This window comes from Zea mays, chromosome 7 (genome assembly GCF_902167145.1).
Source record: "Zea mays cultivar B73 chromosome 7, Zm-B73-REFERENCE-NAM-5.0, whole genome shotgun sequence".
In the NCBI taxonomy this organism is placed as follows: Eukaryota; Viridiplantae; Streptophyta; class Magnoliopsida; order Poales; family Poaceae; genus Zea; species Zea mays.
In genome coordinates, this window is record NC_050102.1 from 12,575,402 (window position 1) to 12,593,529 (window position 18,128).

General features: G+C 41.9%; 1 protein-coding gene, 1 long non-coding RNA gene and 1 pseudogene across 9 annotated transcripts; 2 read left to right on the plus strand and 1 right to left on the minus strand.

The window, feature by feature from the left end:
- Nucleotides 1–201: 201 nt before the first annotated feature.
- On the plus strand, nucleotides 202–557 carry LOC100280784 (ubiquitin-conjugating enzyme E2 pseudogene; annotated as a pseudogene). Its single transcript, NR_174090.1, has 2 exons — nucleotides 202–348; nucleotides 444–557. The product of NR_174090.1 is annotated as a ubiquitin-conjugating enzyme E2 pseudogene (transcript).
- Nucleotides 558–1,697: 1,140 nt separating this feature from the next.
- On the minus strand, nucleotides 1,698–10,430 carry LOC103632040 (uncharacterized). Of its 7 annotated transcripts, none has more exons than XR_002263650.1 (12): nucleotides 10,097–10,186; nucleotides 5,383–5,551; nucleotides 5,147–5,276; nucleotides 4,387–4,701; nucleotides 4,165–4,306; nucleotides 3,896–3,986; nucleotides 3,186–3,295; nucleotides 2,755–3,005; nucleotides 2,407–2,666; nucleotides 2,232–2,306; nucleotides 2,002–2,143; nucleotides 1,698–1,813 (listed from the first exon to the last, which is right to left on the minus strand). It is a non-coding gene; the product is annotated as an uncharacterized lncRNA (long non-coding RNA). The 7 variants fall into 7 exon arrangements; XR_004851357.1 differs by having other exon boundaries at nucleotides 3,410–4,021; XR_555631.2 differs by lacking the exon at nucleotides 1,698–1,813 and adding an exon at nucleotides 3,410–3,475 and having other exon boundaries at nucleotides 1,934–2,143; nucleotides 5,383–5,486; nucleotides 10,097–10,430.
- Nucleotides 10,431–16,772: 6,342 nt separating this feature from the next.
- On the plus strand, nucleotides 16,773–17,882 carry LOC103632041 (mannosyl-oligosaccharide 1,2-alpha-mannosidase MNS1). The gene is made up of 4 exons (XM_008653900.2): nucleotides 16,773–16,896; nucleotides 17,009–17,107; nucleotides 17,408–17,578; nucleotides 17,664–17,882. The coding sequence occupies exons 1-4, from the start codon at nucleotides 16,792–16,794 to the stop codon at nucleotides 17,880–17,882; spliced, it is 594 nt and encodes a 197-aa protein (XP_008652122.1). The 5' UTR covers nucleotides 16,773–16,791.
- The last annotated feature ends 246 nt before the right edge of the window (nucleotides 17,883–18,128 follow it).

Below are 18,128 nucleotides of genomic sequence, written 5' to 3' on the forward strand. Positions count from 1 at the left end.
GTTGTTCTGCTTTATTTGTAAATATTCTCCATTTTTACTGGTTCTCAGTTCATTATTTTTTGTCAACCATACCACTTTTTCTATTGGTGGATAGTTTTCATCGCACTGTGTTACAAAAAAATTGTCGCTCTACTCATTCTCCTCATCCCAAACTGCCTTATCATATAACCAAAACCGTGTGATTGATTCATCTTTATGCAGACTGATTGGGAAGGTGGATATTTCCCAGTCACTCTCCATTTCACTGAAAATTACCCAAGTAACCCACCAACCTGCAAGTTCCCACGAAGGTTTTTCCATGTCAATGTCTATGATTCTGGGGATGTATGCCTGTCAATACTTGGTGATGTAAGCTTCAAATGAGCGGCCACTTTCTTCTTTTTCAGTATCACTACGATTCTATATCATGCAAATAACATCGCTTTGCCTTGATGACTAATTAGGCATGGGCGCCCTCTATCACAGTGCGGCAAATTCTTATAGGCATCCAGGAGCTGCTGGAGAACCCAAACCCAGCCTCTCCCGCACAGGATTTTGCTTACGATGTTTTTGCAGAGGTCTTAAAATAACTTATCCTGAAAATTCTCTATTTTTTATATGATTATGTGCTTAAAACTGTGCTCTTATGTGCCATTTACTGTCATTCGCTAGAGGTCATGATATGGTTACTTTCTCTTACTGCTACAGAACTGCAGTGACAAATGGTGGTGCCATTAAGCATGATGGCTCATATGAATCAGATCCTGCAGTTGAGGTAATATTTTTTCCTATAATCCTATGCATTTGTGATTTGGATTTATAACACTTATTTAACTTTGTTCTATGATTTTAACTAATCCAATTAAATCTGCTCATATGTACCCTATAAATTTACTAGGTGAATGCCCGTGCGATGCAACGGGAATATATAATATCACAATATCTTATATATAAATATGTATTATACTGTTATAAGAAAGGTACTCGAGCATCAGGTTGGCCTAGGCGACGATGATGGAGACGTTGCCGGTGTGGCAGCACGCGAGGTCGTGCCACCAGAGTAGGCTGTCACAGGCTCACAACCCTTAAGAGTTGTCCCCAGAGGAGGTGGCGGCACCAAGGACCAACGAGGTGGATCAGACACCGTCGCACACCGAGAGGAGCCTGTGGAGCAGGCCTAGCCTGCTCCCGCCACATCGTCGACGATGACGTCCTCGAGGCAGTGCGGGGGAGGGGGGGAGGGCAGTTTCAGTTGTGTGGGAGGCGAGGGTCGCAATCAGATGCGTGCAAGAAGAATTGGGGAACGAAACCAAACGGCGAGCGAGCCGAACGGGCGAAACTGTCGGCGCGAAGTTCGCACGAGGGGCGACATCGAGGTTTCTAGGGGGACGAGCAGGCGAGGACGACGGTCGAGGGGGCTTCTGGGCTAGGTCATGGCCTCGCCCTTGTGCACGCCCTCCTCTGCCACTTAATAGGAGTAGAGATACGATTTTTATGAATAATTGTTAGGTGTTCGCACGTTGTTACGGTTCCTATATATCACATAAATAAACCTTGTTTAAATGGGATAGTGCAATCCTACACTTAAAATCAGACGGTAATATATTATGAAAGCAAAGGAGATCCATACAGACATGCTACTTGTGAAGGATGTGTTGGATGTGCATTTGTGTAAATAAATATATTGGAAATTGGTCTTGCCATTTTTATACTTGGGACACAGGTTTGCCCACATTAGAACCACGATCGTTAGGACCATGTTTATTGTTCTTTAAACCTGCTTTTGATGGCAAACTCATGCTTGTTGACACCACCTTAACAGATTCAGAAAATCCTGATGGAAGAAGCAACAATAGTAAGCCAATTTATAAAATGTTGGCTTTTCTAAATACATTGCCCTTACTATGTATCTAGACATTGTGTATATCAACATGCATAGCAAAAGCTATAAAAATAGAAAACCCGAAATTTCATATAATTTGGAATAGAGTACATTACAATACACAATATGTACAACACCACCTTCATGTGCAGTAGACAGTTTCAGCCTTTCTGATACAATGGCCAAAGTAGGTGATGGCAAATCTTTCAAAGTAGACAGTTTCAGCCTTTCTGATACAATGGCCAAAGTAGGTGATGGCAAATCTTTCAAGTTCCGTCCCACCTACGCCAAACAATAAATTCAATTGTCGGGAGAATGCTGCAGCATTAAATGGAAAGATGAATGAAAGCAATAGGTGGATGAAACATACCATTTCTTGGCCACAGATCCTGAGAATTTCATTCATTAAGGATTCAGCAGCTTTGCGAACTTTAGAAGATTTATCCTTTTCAAAAGAAGGGTATAACCATTACATTCTCTCCATTGAACAACATTTATATAAATCAAACAAACAACAATAAAATCAGTTCAGTTCAGACTAATACCATCAAAGAAGATGCAGATGGCTTCAACAATGGCAAAGCCTCAGATGAATCACCTATTTTTGAAACATGCTTAGACAACCAATCAAAGAGATCTTTTCGCCCTTCTGAACTGTTTTCTGATCACCCAAAGACACTATAATATATGGAACCATCTTTTCAAGTTGGGCTGCAGCAACCAACGAATCTAGAGCAGTCAATGTGCATTCTCGCATGTGCTTCTTATTGTCACCAAGACACTTCAGCACATCTGCCAAAATACCCTTCATGACAAACAAACAGTTGTTAGTTATTGTAGTGACCAAAAATAAGCATGCAGAAAAATAGATAGCATGCGAGCGAGTTCCAAACCTTGCTTGACTTTTCAACAGAAGGTCCCATAGCAGATACAAGACCACCAATGGTGGACAATGTTGCCATTACTAAATTTTTGTTGCTGTCGTAAAGACGACCTCTAAGCGCACTGAACAGCTCAGCTGCAGTGATAAGATGACCAAGACAATTTACTACAAGTTGAATGAATACATTTAGCTTTCACTTACGCCCAGACACGTTAAAGCCCAATGCATTCCAGATTGTTTCCAATGCAGCAATGCTTGTTCCTGCTCCATCCAAACTAATATTGTTGAAATCACATAGGACCACCAAATATGCATTTGATTGTAATGAACTAATAATAGCTTAAAGGAAAAGCCCTTATAATTTAAGTCCTTTTGAATGGTCACATTCCACCATAGAAACTCTTGCATAATAATTCTAATAGTTAACTGTTATTCTGTTACCTGTACGGGTCTGAAGTTCTTGCATATTCTTTCATATGTGCCTTTTCTCTTGATGCACACACATGAGAGGCCACTCCCTATCCATCTCAGTTTTTCACACGACGCTTCGTCTGCACAAGGACAATCGTGTTACATCTCATGATCAGTGAACATGTATAGAAAAAAGGAACAGTGACCAGCATATGGGTTAGCTCTAGTTGTGGCTCTGTAGCCACTTCACATACCTCTGCTTACACTTGAGCTTCAACAAAGCGGCAACCCCGACACTCCTTAATGGAATTATTTGCAAACTGACATGGAGAAATAGGTAATCCATGTATGGATGAAGGTGGCTCTTAATTCTTTCGAAACAGATGGGAGTGCTCATAGTTATTCAGCTTATTTTGGTAACCAAGGTTATGCAAGTCATTTTATGCTATTGCCCCAGGTTCCTTTCATCAACTTTGGAGCATCACAAGAAGTCTGTTGTATGTGCTAGTGTCTACTGTAACATAAGAACCTTTTTTGTTGTAAAGAAGCCCATAAGTTTACCAGGTATAAATAGGTCTAAATAACTAATTATTTCATTATAATGGTATTTTGTTCTGGAACCATTCTTTCCAAACATAGACAATCCCTTCATCACCAGCATAATTTCCAAATCAATCGATAACAAAAATGAGGGAATCGACAAAGTTGACATGCTTTTGCCAGGAAGAAAAAGGTCATACCATAATCCTTAGTGAACTTCTTGAGACACCAGATGTGCAATTGGTACTACCTGCACCCATCGAGCTCCATTCAGATTAATCTGTCCTTCACCTATGAACATGTGGACAAGCTTCTTATTTGCCACCCTACATGATCAGTTTTATGTATAAAAAAAGGTGTGGGTTACGCATTCCATCAAACGGGAAGAGGACGAATGATCTTGAGTCAGGGTTGGACAACTACAATCATCAAAAGGTGAAATCAATACAGGTTCAGAGCACAATCCTACCTTGCAGCAGCATGAGCAGCATGACATGCTGGAGCCAGTGATAAATGATCATGTGGAGCGAGCAGTAGGCATTAAAAATCTCACGCCCGGTGCCCACGTCTGGAACCACCCGCGATATGAATCGCCCGCTATCGTCGTGCGCCTGCGAAGCGATGTTGTATCTACCATGGTCAATTTAGATGACGACAAATAAGAAAAGAAACTAAAAGTGGTACGCCTTACCACTTATTCACAAACTCATTTCAAATAGGATGTTCTGCTATCTGTTGAGGAGCATGATTTTCTTTTGGTTGATAGAAGCTTGGCGAGGTCGATCTCCCAGTCCTCCCTTACGACCCGTTGTGCTTCTCCATGTCTTGGCTAGCTGTTTCTCCATTTGGATGTCTAGGCTCTTGAGGTAGATCTTGACAGCACGCATGTAGGGCTCGTTCTTCACCAGCGACGACGACGCGCCGCCAGCGCTCGACGCCATCGTGGCCCGAGACCGGCTTCTGCCACCGCCGCCGGTTCGGAGGCTTTTGCAAAGGATTCTTGATCCTAACAAGCAAATCACAAGCGTCAGTGTCGTGTTCGCACTAACCAAATTTCTTTAACATGCAAGTGCCTTGTTGATGCTAGCACAATGCTAGTGCAATGTTAACAGCAAAATCTTGAGATATCTGCACTTCAGGAACATCAGGAGGACTCATGAAAGTGAAATATTTATTTTTAAAGAAATTTGGTCAGTGCGAAGCGTGTATCAATATATGAATCACTTCCTTAATTTTTGATAAAGACAGATGCTCGGCAATCACCTGCAGTTTGTTCAGACTCAAACACAAACTACAGAGTTTTCACATCAAATAAAAATCATGGTACAAGAATATTTCTAACTGTGAAGTGATGCTCGAGGCACCGCTGGCAATCCTGGTTTGTGTTTGAGTCAAATATATTTTAACAAAAACCTATGTACATCAAACTAAGGTATCTATCTATAACTTACTTTCTGATTGGATGCCCAGTTCTCAAGAGAGTTTTTTGCTCTGTCCCTCCTTGCTTCAGTCTCGACAGGTTCAGTCACTGAATGAAAATAATAGGATCTCGCAGGGCGAACACAACCGATCTCCCCAAATCTGCGAAGAAAGAACCAAATCTCTCTCTCAGCTCCGCGATAGGTCGACCGATAACACAAATCCGAGCCAGCCAAGCAAGACGCCAAAATAAGTAAAGGGAGCTCACCTTAAATCAAATCCAAGGCAGATCGCGGGCACCAAATCTGCGCTCAAAGATCGCGCCCTGGAGCCCAATCAGGTCCTGGCCGACCCTCCGCTCCCCGAGAAATCCTAATTTGAGATTGATCCAGAAAAAAATGAAATCTTAGCTTGCTTAGCAGTCCCGTTCTTGCAATCTGCAGGGGCCAAAATCGAATAGAAAGAAAGTGAGCGAAGATGAAATCAACGGGAGCCATGTAGCCGAATGAGCCGGCCACGGCGGACATGGTCTATGGCGCCCCGGCCTGCGCCAGCATCCTGGCAAGGCCGAAGTCGGCGACCTTGGCCCGGAACACCGAGTCCAGCAGGATGTTGCCCGGAACACCTTGAGCCTGGTCGGCCAGTCCAGCGGCGCGCGTCGTGCGGACCGCGCCCTAGTTAAACGCCCGTACGTTGCTACGGAATGAATATATTATGAATAGCTCAAGGTAATTGGTTGGAGTCCGCAAAGAGCTAGACAACTCAAGATAATTGGTTGGAGTCTGTAAGGAGCTGGGCATGGCTAGAAATACATGATCTTTTGAATCAATTGCACTATTCCGGCATCTCACTGAAAACGGTATTAAAATTTTAATGTAAAAGCAACAGTCAAATTTAATAATCCATTTTTTATTTGAGCATAAGGTTTAAACCTTATGCTCAAATAAAAAATGGATTATTAAATATTGAATAAACAACCGAAATACATTCTATGAACATTTAAGATCCATTTTACTGTAACAAATAAACAAGAGAATCATTCCACCTAAAATCCATCTAAATTGTATGTATACAGAAATAGAGGTAGAAAGGCCATCAATACCAAATAAACTTAGATACTTTTACCTAATAGAGCGAGCAAATCCATGCTGCTTTGAACCTTGTGGTATAGTATATAAATCATTCATTCGTACAGAGCAGCAAACAAGTAATTATATCATATCAACTTCTCGGTAGCTAAAAGCAAAATACCATAATCCTAAATCACTTAAATGATCCAGTGTTGTAGATTTATGTTGTGGAATTACTACCCCTTGATAACCCAAGTGGTCCAACAAGGTACCACCTTGGTCTACAAATAACAGCCTAGGATTTCCACAAGTCCCCTCCAGATTTCTCTAAGGGGACATGTATTCCATGTGAATGAGCAAATTTGGATAACGTAAGCATACATAGCTTGCTCTATATAGCTATGCATGTCCAAATAAATTAGTGCACCCTAAATCGGAATGGAAAAGATTGATACAAATTAACATGACTAAAATAGCAAAATCATCACCTTCTTCATATGATGTGTGTAGGACTACCTCATAGGAAATAATATGAACAACATACCTCTATGTAGTTCAAAATGTTAATTTGCATTTGCAAATTATCACCTTCTTCGTATGATGTGTGCAGGGCTACCTCATATAAAATAATATGAACAATAGACATCTTTGCATTTCAAAGTGCTAATTTGCATTTGCATAAGACTGTGTTGCTCCATAAGTGTGTCAGCAAAAATAATACTACAGTGGAAAGTCAGACTTGACTAACTCGGGTCAGGTGTCGCAAAGTTTGTTTGGTGAATGAAAAATAGCAACAATCATGACTCAATCTTAGAACTATGTTTCATAAATGATAATACATGGTAAATATTCCAACCCGAAAGCCATGTTAGTTATACAATCAAAATTATACAAATCCAACAATGATGCCTAAAATAAAAAAGGCTTGTTTTGTATGTGACCACCCAGCCTTGGTGCAATATATCTATCAAACATAATTTAGCAATTATTAGATACCAACCAAATATTGGTAACACATATTAGGCCACTAACCAACAAGCCTTCCACCGATTATCACAGTGATTATAATAAAATTGTCTAGATTATAAAGGGTCAAATAAACATTCACATTAAAAAACATTCATAAAATTCCATGAGTTAGTTTTCCGACTTTAATAGTTGCAGTAATGTAGTTCCACTTCTAAACCATCAAGTTTATTTTAAGAGAAGCAACATAAGACACTGAAGAGTTGATGCACCTAATGCAGCTGTTGCTCATACTACTGGTAGCTGCTCGCATGTTCGGTTGCGGCTGGTGGTGCTGCAGGTGGAAAGGGAGAGGGAGGGACCAGATCAACTATTGGCTCCTCCGTTTTTGCTTTGACTCAGAGTGCATGGGACGCGTCAGCTTGAAATTATCTCAAACAACCATGGTAGTATATTTGATCTGGCAAAAACTTGTCAATTGTAGTAGAAGCTAAGGTGGCCTTTTGAGTGTCATACACGCTATAATACAAGTAACCATAAAATTAGTTAGGAACCCCGGACTGAAGCATATGTGATATTGCAGAACTAAAATAATAATAAAAGGAAAAAAAATACAATAACTGATAGCAATATATGTACAGTTTCCCTAAGTGTATGTACTTATTAACGCTACTTCTCATTAAAATTCAAATTTTAGCAACAGATGCATCAGCGCAAAAACAATAACAATAATATCTTAGCAAGAAGGATTCAAAGTAATTAACAATTTCTGGTTAGTAACACATATATGCTAGCAGAACCTAAATGGGTGATCTGAGTTATAGAAAGTTGGTTTATTTGCCTGCACAATCACATCAAATAGTTCCATCCAAGAAATTCTGTCAAAAAATGTTGGTCATGTCCAATGAAATTGTGAAATAGTCAATACAAGAATATTTGAGCAAGCAAAAATATTTTTCATAATATGCTGACTACATTCTATTGGAACAACTCACCAAGACACATAACATCATTTTATATCATGTTCACTGTCACATTACATTCTGCAGTTGAGCCAGATATATTTTTCACTTGCCCTTGTGCGGTTATGTGATTCCTTTATTTTAATTCAAAAGAATTTGACTGTTTTACATTTTACTCATGAGCAGATTGTGGAACGCCAAATACTTGGCAAGCCTAATCAATCATGGCTACTTGTAGACACGCAATCATCAAATCTGACACATCACGAACGGAAGCAAACCAATACTCACTCAGCATTTCTATTGGTTGCTTACCTTGCGACAGCAAGAGTGGAGAATGAATCCGGATGGTGCGGGCAGAGCGACGTGATGGGTCGAGCGCCAGCATGAAGGGCCGCGGCTGCCGAGATGGAGCTACTATTGCAGGGATGGATCACTTCCGCACAATGCATGAGCATAACTCCCGTTCGAGAGGAGCTCGGTGTGGACGTCGACACATTGGAAGGAGGGAGGCGCGAGGTAGCAGTGAGGTCACCGATAGAGGACAGGGAAGAGGCGGCGGCGTTCGCGGATCCTAGCATCGCGCGCGAGGAGGGGTCGTGGGGCGCAGGCGGCGGCGTTGCGGGGCTGGCGGCTCCCAAATGTGGATTCCCCGGCGGTGACGGCGCAGAGTTGGAGGTTGCTGGGGCGGGGATCCGGGCCGCTGTGCGGGGGGGGGGGGGGGGGGTGAAGAAGGGGACGGAGAGGAGGGTGCATCACGGGGCTGGAGAGGGAGGCGTCCGTCGCGGAGAGGATGGAAGGGGGCACGGCTGGGGCGGATCCGATGATGGCGGCGCGAGGGGCGGATCGGCGTAGGGAGGCGGGAGGTGGCGACTGCGGAGACCTAGCATCCCCGGATGGGTCCTTGAGCAGCGCACGGGGTCGGGGGGTGAGGGCCGGCCACGACTCGCGCGGCGCAGGGCGGTGGGAGGCAACGACTGCGGGATGCTACGTGGGTTAGACGATGTCGATGCAGTAGATCGTGGGCAGTAGATACGGACGGTCCAGATTACCCGGAGGCAGAACCAGGGGAGGCAGCCTACCCCTTGCGTTCTTAATAGGTAGTATAGATGACTATATTTTCTCAATAAATATAAAGCCCAATCACTTACTCCGTTAAAACACATGTATTTTCCATGTTCAGAATGTTTAATCTGGTATGTAGTATGAATACGTTAGATCCATGAAAATTTACATTCAACTTGTTCTCTGTTCTAAATGTTTTCCCATTCAGTTCCCATTAATTTTGAGATTGATTTGTATATAATTCCCAGATTGTTCGAGTTGAACTCCAAGGTGCTGCTGCATTTCTTTTATTCTCGTCTGGTACCTCTTGTACTTCTTCTGGTTGAAGGTAACTGAAGGTTTTGAAATATGATAGTTTGTTTTACTCATGACTTCTATTTGCTTATATCATTGCACTCTAGGTTCCACGCCTATAGATATTGGAGAACATGGATGGGAAATGCTTCTGGTAGTAAAAAAGGCAACACAAGAGGCTGGTTCAAAATTTGAACTGCTAGGTTTTGCAGCTGTGCATAACTTCTATCATTATCCTGAGAGTATTCGCTTACGAATCAGCCAGGTTGGTCCTCTTACAGCTTTACTTTCTGTTTACAATGTTTATGGGGGGTGTACTGTATTTAGTCAATTTCTTAGAAGTTATTCCATGGCACTGCTAGGTTCTTTTTGTTTTTGCACCCATGGACAGTCTGTTTTTTAGATGTTAAACTGACATTGATAGAGTTGCATAACCATACATTTTGGAAATTAAAGCACGCTTTCTGTCTGGCTAGGTGTTTATATGATTTAGTCAATTTTTCAGATACTTGTGTTGCCACCTTATCAGGGTGAAGGCCATGGTCTTGGTCTTCTTGAAGCAATCAATTATATTGCACAGTCTGAGAACATTTACGATGTTACAATAGAAAGCCCTTCTGATTACCTGCAGTATGTGAGATCATCCGTTGACTGCCTCTGTTTGCTCATGTTTGATCCGATCAAACCTGCACTTGGTGCTATTGTCTCGTCTCTGAAGGAGACCAACCTGTCAAAAAGGGCCCAAAGTTTGAGAATGGTTCCACCGGCTGACCTGATGGAGACTATCCGTTAGAAGCTGAAGATAAAAGAAGAAACAGTTCCTCCGGTGCTGGGAAATTCTGATCTTCCTAAGCCTCGACTCTCAGGATCATAAGAGCATGGACAACTTCAGGGCCTGCATATATGACCTCATGAAGGGGGAGATCCTTGGCAGTGCCTCTGGAACTAACAGGAAGCGTCTGTTGCAGATGCCAACCAGTTTCAATAAGGAGGCATCTTTTGTTGTGTATTGGACACATGAGATTGGGGATGAGGATGAACAAACTGTTGAGCAGCAGCCAGAATATCTCAGGACGCAGGAGCAACAACTCAATGAGCTCGTGGACATCCAAATCGAGGAGATTGATGGGGTCGCCAAGAACGTCACTTCATGTGGCAAGGATAAGATGGCAGAGCTGGCGGTTCAATGAATCTGGGTGAGGTTCCTACTTCAAACGATGTTAAAATTGTGTCGTAGCTTATCTGGTGAGGTCTCTTTTACGAGTTGGCTTCTTGGTAGAAAGGGAATGTCACGGCATAGGCACTGAGTAGATTGTCACGACAGATTATTATGTACTTCAATTCTGGAATATTTGATGGAAATGCTATTTTAGATTGCTTGGTAAGTGGGAACCGCCTCAAATCACAGAAGTAGAAGCAGCTTCCGATTCAGCCGGAACCATTTCTTCAAAAATGTTCTATTATAGAATAAACAAGGCTTGGGAGATAGAAAACATTATTTATACTACTCTATTAAGAGAGTAGTGTCAGCGTCCACACCAAATCTGCCCCCGCCTTCCCCGCGCCCCCGCTCCCGTCCCGCATATCCCCTTCCTTCGTTGTCGCATTGCCGTGCCCCCACTCGCGTCCGCCGCCGCGTCACCCCCGCCTCCCCCCCGCTCAGCCCCTCTGTGCCCTCGCCCGCGCGTCCCCTCCCCCTCCCTCGCAGCCCTAGCCCCCTCGCGTAGCCGGGCGGTGATCTCGCGCCCCCCTCTCCCTCACCACCAACTCGTGATACCCATCCATGTGAAGCAGCCACAAAATTAGGGTTCCGTCCTCGATCTGGTCGGACCCCCTCCCCCGCTGCCGCACCCTATGTGCCATCCTCAGTGGGCGAGCCGCAACAGGGCCCTTGCTGCTCGCTTCTCCCCCCGTGGGGGATTGGATACCCATGTGGAGGGAGCGCGAGAACAACAAGTGCCAGGAGCGTCGCCGCCAAGATCTTCGCAGGCCTCCGCGCGCACGGTGGCTACAAGCACTAGACAATAACGATCTGCTTAAGGCGCTATGCAACTAGGTCGGCTGGGTCGTCGAGCCCAATGGCACCACCTACCTCAAGGTATGCCGCTGTCGTTCCCCCGCTGGCAGATCTCATCTCTTCCCGCAATCACGAAGCCGCAGCTTTCTAACGTTGTCGAGAGGATCTAGGAGTCCGTCTTCCCTGTATGCTTGATTCAGTCCCCTATCAGAGAATACATTATTCATTTGTGTCAATCCCGACCTGTATGCTTGATATCATAGATCAATTTTGCTGCCGATACATGATAGCTTAGGTAGCAGATGTGATAGATCACTGCGAGTTTTAGTTAACATGTTGGATATCATTATTCATAGATTAAATAAATGCCTTCCAGTGGTGTGTTTGCTTTGGCTGGAAAGTGATGGTTACATTATGCAGGTTTTTGTTGTTGTTGCTCTAAAAAAGTTTATTAATGCTAACAGCACCCCTAGAGTTGTTAGTTGAAGCAACTGCGCGTTAGGGTGGTCGATGTCGCGCGCATGCTGGCTGTGCACGAAGGAGGGGACATGCTTGATCAAGCAACCGGGCGACACCTACGACGACTTCGCCAGCTCCAAGCCCGACAACGAGTGCCACTACGTCGTCTTCGACTTGGACTTGAACAATTTTTATGACTGTGGGAGCAGTGGCGTGAGATGTAGTTGCACTTTCGTGGGACGTGTGGAACACTGTTGATCAGTTTTATATAAGCAGTGGCAAGGTTACTGATCCGCAGAGCCTGACTTATGTGAGATGCCAGCGATCTGTTAATTCTGGTGTGAATAGCATTAATTATTGGGCCATCCATAGAATTTTCGCCTGATAGATCTAGGTTAAAAATGGACCTGTTTATTCCTTCTGTCATCCCAGCCCATGAGTTTATCCCAGAGAGTTCTTTCTTGGCAAAAGTTTGAACCATTTAGTAGTTTCAGAAAAAGGGCCATGAAGCAGTTCTCTCATATAGGCACATAAACCATGTTAATGCATGACCTGTTAGGTGGAAGAACGGTAGCAACATTTTTTCTTCATTTTTCTGATATATAAAATAAGTTTTTTGCATCTATATAGCTAGGGTAAAGGGTCGTCTTTACCATAGTACTCTGGAAACAATGATTTATTGGAGTTTTGACTGCCATGTTGCATTCACACCCTGGCTCCTGATCCATGCTGTCAAATTTATTATTCATTCCCAATCCCAGCCATCTGAGATTGTTTTGCTTTCCACAAGAAACTGATATCTGAATTGGGTCCTTTGTTGAATGTTGATGTTACTCCCCCTTTTAAAGTTCCTGTCAATTTTTGCAAATGAGAGGTCAAAGACTGATGAGCTTTCCTGATATGCTTGATGATCTCTAAGTTTTCTAGGAAGTTTGCTTTCTCTTATTGCCTTTTTCTTACCATACAGGCTTATTTAGTATTTTGCCTATTGTAGGTCAGTTTGAGTGCATTTGCATTCTTGTTCTCTGAGTTGGTTCAGTACAACCAGACTAAAGTTGACAACATTACTGAGCTAGAACGGAGGTAACTCTATTGTGTATCTATTTTTCTGATCTTGTTTGATGAATCTGTATTGAGGTTGATTGATTATTTTCTACCATGCCCCTTTGTTTATTTTGCTCTAATTAATATGGGGATATGTGGGTGTAGGCGTGTAGCTCTTAGTAGTCACCGGATGCTACTAACTTGTACCCAGATCAGATAAATTCTTTCAGTACATTGATTTATAAATCTCTCTGCGCTACATCTGTTGGTTTTTACTTATAGAAATAGCTTAGAACCCTGCTTTTAAAGGACAACGTATTGCAACAGAGTATGACCACAATGACCCTGGCTGGGGATGCTAGCTTGCAAGTAGAATACCGACTGACACTTGCAAACATGAAGAATCAATTGATCAGTGTGGTCTAATAGAAAGAAAATAGTTGCATCAAAATTAATTAGGGCTCTAATGACAGCTATTTCTAATTGTTTCAGTTACGTTATTACTTAGTTCTCTGTATTTCCTATTTGTTTCACTGAGATCAAAATTTTGATATGTAATTCCATTTTTTCTATTAGATCCTTACTTACTATTTTAAAGACAACTAACTATATACTATTTCAAAGTTTTATGTGTTCTTTGAAAACAGCTATCAATACATCTGTATGTACTAATGTATCTTTAAAGTTTCATAGTTCTATCAGTGTGACTATGCTCCCTTGTAATTGTTACATGCACCCTATACGAGCGGGGGAAGAGGGGGAGCGAGGGGAGCAGCAATGGTGGAGGAATTTGCGGCCCAGGCGGAAACGGAATTGGGGAGCAGATCATCATGTTTCCAAACTACTTTCCTTTAGACAAATAGAACAATAATAAACTAATATATGTCGTCCCTTCCCCCGAGCTCCGACACAGCTGCCGCCCTGAGCCCGTGGGTGTCCCCTTCCTTTCCCCCTCCCTCCCTCCGGCCTGGTTCTTCTTCTGCTCTTGTTTAGGTGTCCCTTTGTTCAGTTCTCGAAGCTGCAATGATCCCATGTTGATGATTTGGGGTCTCAAACTCCCAATCGCTTTCGATTCGGACCATTCTTCGTTATTTCGTCCTATTTACAGTCATGCTAGAACGATAGATGCGCATACCAATCGTAACACCATTGCTTCTGTGAGTTTACACGACTCCGAAGCGACTTGATCTCTGCAGATGTGGTCGTGCTCCTTGCTCTTCATGTTCATGCAGTGTACCTCTTCCGTCGTGTATCTTTTACATCTCTCCGTTCCCATAGCAGAATCAGTAGAGCTGGGGGGGGAATAGTAGCCTGATGGCAGGTGCTGTATTGTTAGTGAACAACGATTCTTCACCTGATGGGTTCTTCTTCTTCTTTTTTTAATCCAAAGAGCTTAACAAACCTATCCGGCTATCTTGTGCAGGTTGTTGCCCATTTCGGAGCGTCATGGTGCGTGATGTCCCTATCCATGAACTACAAGTTTGAGGAGATGGCGCAGACCCACCTCGAGGTCTTGTTCCTCTACATGGACGCTGATGATGTCCAGGTAACAAAGCTCTTTGATCCTGTATGCAGGTCTCATGTCTTGGTTTTTCTTAGGTCCTTTCGCATTCTTAGGGAAAACTGGTTGAATCACTGTCTCTTTTTTCTCCTGAAAGTTACTAGAAACGCCTCTTGCTTTTATGCCTCGGCAACGCATGATTCCGATTCTCGTATCTTTTCTCTATTGGCAACCATAGTTTTTTGGTTAGTTCTTCTAGAATTCAGTAAGTTCAAATATGTTGCATTTAGTTGTTCTAGGACCACCAAAAAATTGTAAAATTATTTGAATAATATATTTATATGATTTTTATGGGAAAAATATATTCTTTTGAATCATAATCCAGCTTACCAGCCAGATTGCTTTCATAGAGTAATTCTGATTCCAAAAACGTTTTTAAGAGAATATAAATCTGAAACATTTTTTTAAAAAAATCTAAAACTCTACCCACACACTCTTAGTCCATACTTTTAACAAAAAAGTAAAAAAGCAGAAGATAAACTCTAAAAGGCAGTTGTTTAGACTGCTACACATGTAATCTATATAGAGAAAAACACTTTAAAACAATAGAATACGATACGGATTAAAGCTAAGCGAACAGTCTGAAAGAAATTCCAAACTTTTAGGTATAATAATATCGATGGTTTATATATTTGATTAATAATAATATTTTTTTGCCAAACCAGACATATTTTTTGTGTTGCCTACCCATATGTATAAAAAGCAACATATAATCTAACAAAATCATGGAATGTATATAAAGGTTGAAACTGAACTCGTTGAGCTACCATTGGAAGAGAGAGTAGAGTACTTAAAATCTCTTGGTGTTGCTTTTGAAACTGAACTCGCTGAGCTACCATTGAAATTTGTTGCCGTCCTAATGGAAAGATTCATCCGAATACATTTGTGATGATAAAAAATTACCAATTTGTTTTTATGCACCTAAATGTTAATAGTTCATACTTGTGCTGGTTTGATTCAACCATTCAGGGTGCAGTGGTTGGGACAATCACATATCTTAGTAACTTGTATGGCATCTGACTTGCATATATTCTTTTTTAGTTTTTCTGAATAAACGAATCTGAACAATTATTCACAGTGATGCCCTATTTGTCTGCCAAGAATCAGTTAACACTGATATTTTTTATCTGGCTAACTGGTCTGGTAGCTTTGATGATGTTTCAGTAACCTAATGCAGAATTATTTGATAGGTCTCGTGCCTTCGTTCATTGGGAAATATCCCATGCAGTACATGTAATAATCATATATCAAATCTTTGTTGTGCCCAATTTACTAGCTACTTCTTTGTCTTGACCACAATTTTTCCCAAAAATTTTGCAAGATATATGGCTACAAATCAGCTATCTGGAACGCTTCTAAAGGAGCTGGGAAAGCTTACTAATCATATCTCATTATAGTAGTTCTCCACTAATTGTTTACTTTAGCTGCTAAGTTATACATTAAACATGCTAACTGATAGTGACGAGTGGGTGCCATGAGGACGAGCATGAGAGAGAGAGAGAGAGCAGGAAACACATAAGAGAATCCCAGCAACAACTCTATTGCTTTGCTTCATTTCCTCAACCATTTCTTAGGAATATTTACCCCTTCCTAATGCATTCACTTTAGTTTTGAATGTATCTAGAAGTTCACTGTATTCAGTTAGATGTAGCTATCGTTATAGCTCTTTCTTTGACAAACTCATATAGCTCTCCTACTACTCAATTGAAAGGGTAAGACTGTAAAGGTGCAGAACAAATCCGTGTGGAGGTCATGGTAAGAGAACACATATCCGTGTAAGAAAACATTGGATCTGTTGCTGACATTAATCTTCCTTGTGGATATTCAGGAGATGGTCTTGTTCATACTATTTGCTGTCAGCATTTCTTTCATTCACTCTACTCTTTATCAGAGTAAAGGTATGTGGTCACTAACAAACTTGTGTGTTCTTCATTTGAACCTATAATCATGTACTCATTGACTACATTTTTAATGCATCCCCTATTGAAATGAAATTAATTGCAACAGTCCAGTGATTAGATTTTATGAATGTAGAATTTGTGCCTTTAACTCTCGTGGCAACTGTTTAGCTTCTATGAATATTTGCTCAAGGTCTGGATCTAGGGGAATAAAACTGACCATGTAAAACACTACATGTTTGGGACTATTGTCAACCTGGTTTCACAATGTTAAGTAGGCATTGCAATTTATTTGATTCAACATGGATAACAATTCCATTCATGTTTTTCATTTTAGACAAATGTGGGAGACATCAATGGAAGGTCAATTAAGTTTAACAAAGAAAACTACACCATCTAATTACTACTACATTTGTGAAAAGAATGGTGGCTCATTGTCTGACAAGGTAATGTATCCTCATTCAGTTGTGTGTTCTTTATTGTTGGCAGGCTGCTTGCTGAAGCTTATCCCCCATTCTTCTCTAAAGTTCTAACAAGTTCTGCTTGTGACAAACACAGATGGATGAACTTGCTTGCTTTGCCCCTGATATGCTGGCATTAGGAGCCTCTGGTTATGGGCCAGAAAAATCAGAGCAAATTATGAATATGGCAAAAGAGGTAAATCCTTGTGGTAATCCTCCTGGTTTTCGAAGATTTCAAGTCTTTGCATGACACACTTGAGAATGAATATGGTTTTATTTCTGTTTGCTGGTATGACTTTTTCCCTTTTCCATTTATGTCATAGCTTGCTAGGACCTTCTATAATTTCTACCAAACCACTCCCACGAAGTTGGCTGGCGAAAATTATTTTTTCCATGCTGGATAGGTAGTATGGCACCCCTTTATTTTTCCTCTTCCAATAATAAAAATCTTGTACCAAACCATCAATTCTGAATGTTATTTTCCTACTAAGCATAGGACATGAGTGTGGGCACATCGTGGAACATCTTGAGACCGGAGACTGTTGAATCACTTATGTACCTATGGCGCTTGACGGGGAATACAACATACCAAGATTGGGGGTGGGACATATTCCAGGCATTTGAGAAGAACTTCCGTGTAGAATTTGGATATGTGGGACTGAGAGATGTATGTTTCCTCACGACTCCCATTGATGAATTTCTGCTGAATAACATTTGTCTGACACAGCTATTGTTGGAACATTTGTGTTCAGGTGAACACTGGTGAAAAAGATAACATGATGCAGAGCTTCTTCCTGGCAGAGACGCTCAAGTATCTCTACCTACTTTTCTTTCCTCCATCAGTCATATCCTTTGAGGACTGGGTTTTCAATACTGAAGCTCACCCATTAAGAATTGCTCCAGTAAATGGTAACAAAGGCATTGGAACACCGGTCCGTCCATTCGGGAGAAAACAGGGAAAGCCTGAGTAACCTTGGATAAAGAGGAGTGGATTTTTTTTGAATCCGACGTCTGAGTCTGGCCTCCCTGATGAAGATGTGTTCTGACACGAGGGAACTTTCTGCCTGAAGTAGCAAGGGTTAGAAATCACGGCAATAGATTGTTTAGAGAGAAAAATCATAGGTAGATCATGATGCTATATGCGGGGCAGTGACCTCCATGGGTGGTATGGTCGGAGCTCAAGAGCCCCCATAGAAGCTTTTATATTTGGACTTGCT

Coding starts and splice junctions, on each gene's coding strand:
- LOC103632041 (XM_008653900.2), top strand. CDS start 16,792: ATGTGGGAGACATCAATGGAAGGTCAATTAAGTTTAACAAAGAAAACT. Junction 17,108..17,407: donor TTATGAATATGGCAAAAGAG/GTAAATCCTTGT, acceptor TACTAAGCATAG/GACATGAGTGTGGGCACATC. Junction 17,579..17,663: donor GATATGTGGGACTGAGAGAT/GTATGTTTCCTC, acceptor ATTTGTGTTCAG/GTGAACACTGGTGAAAAAGA.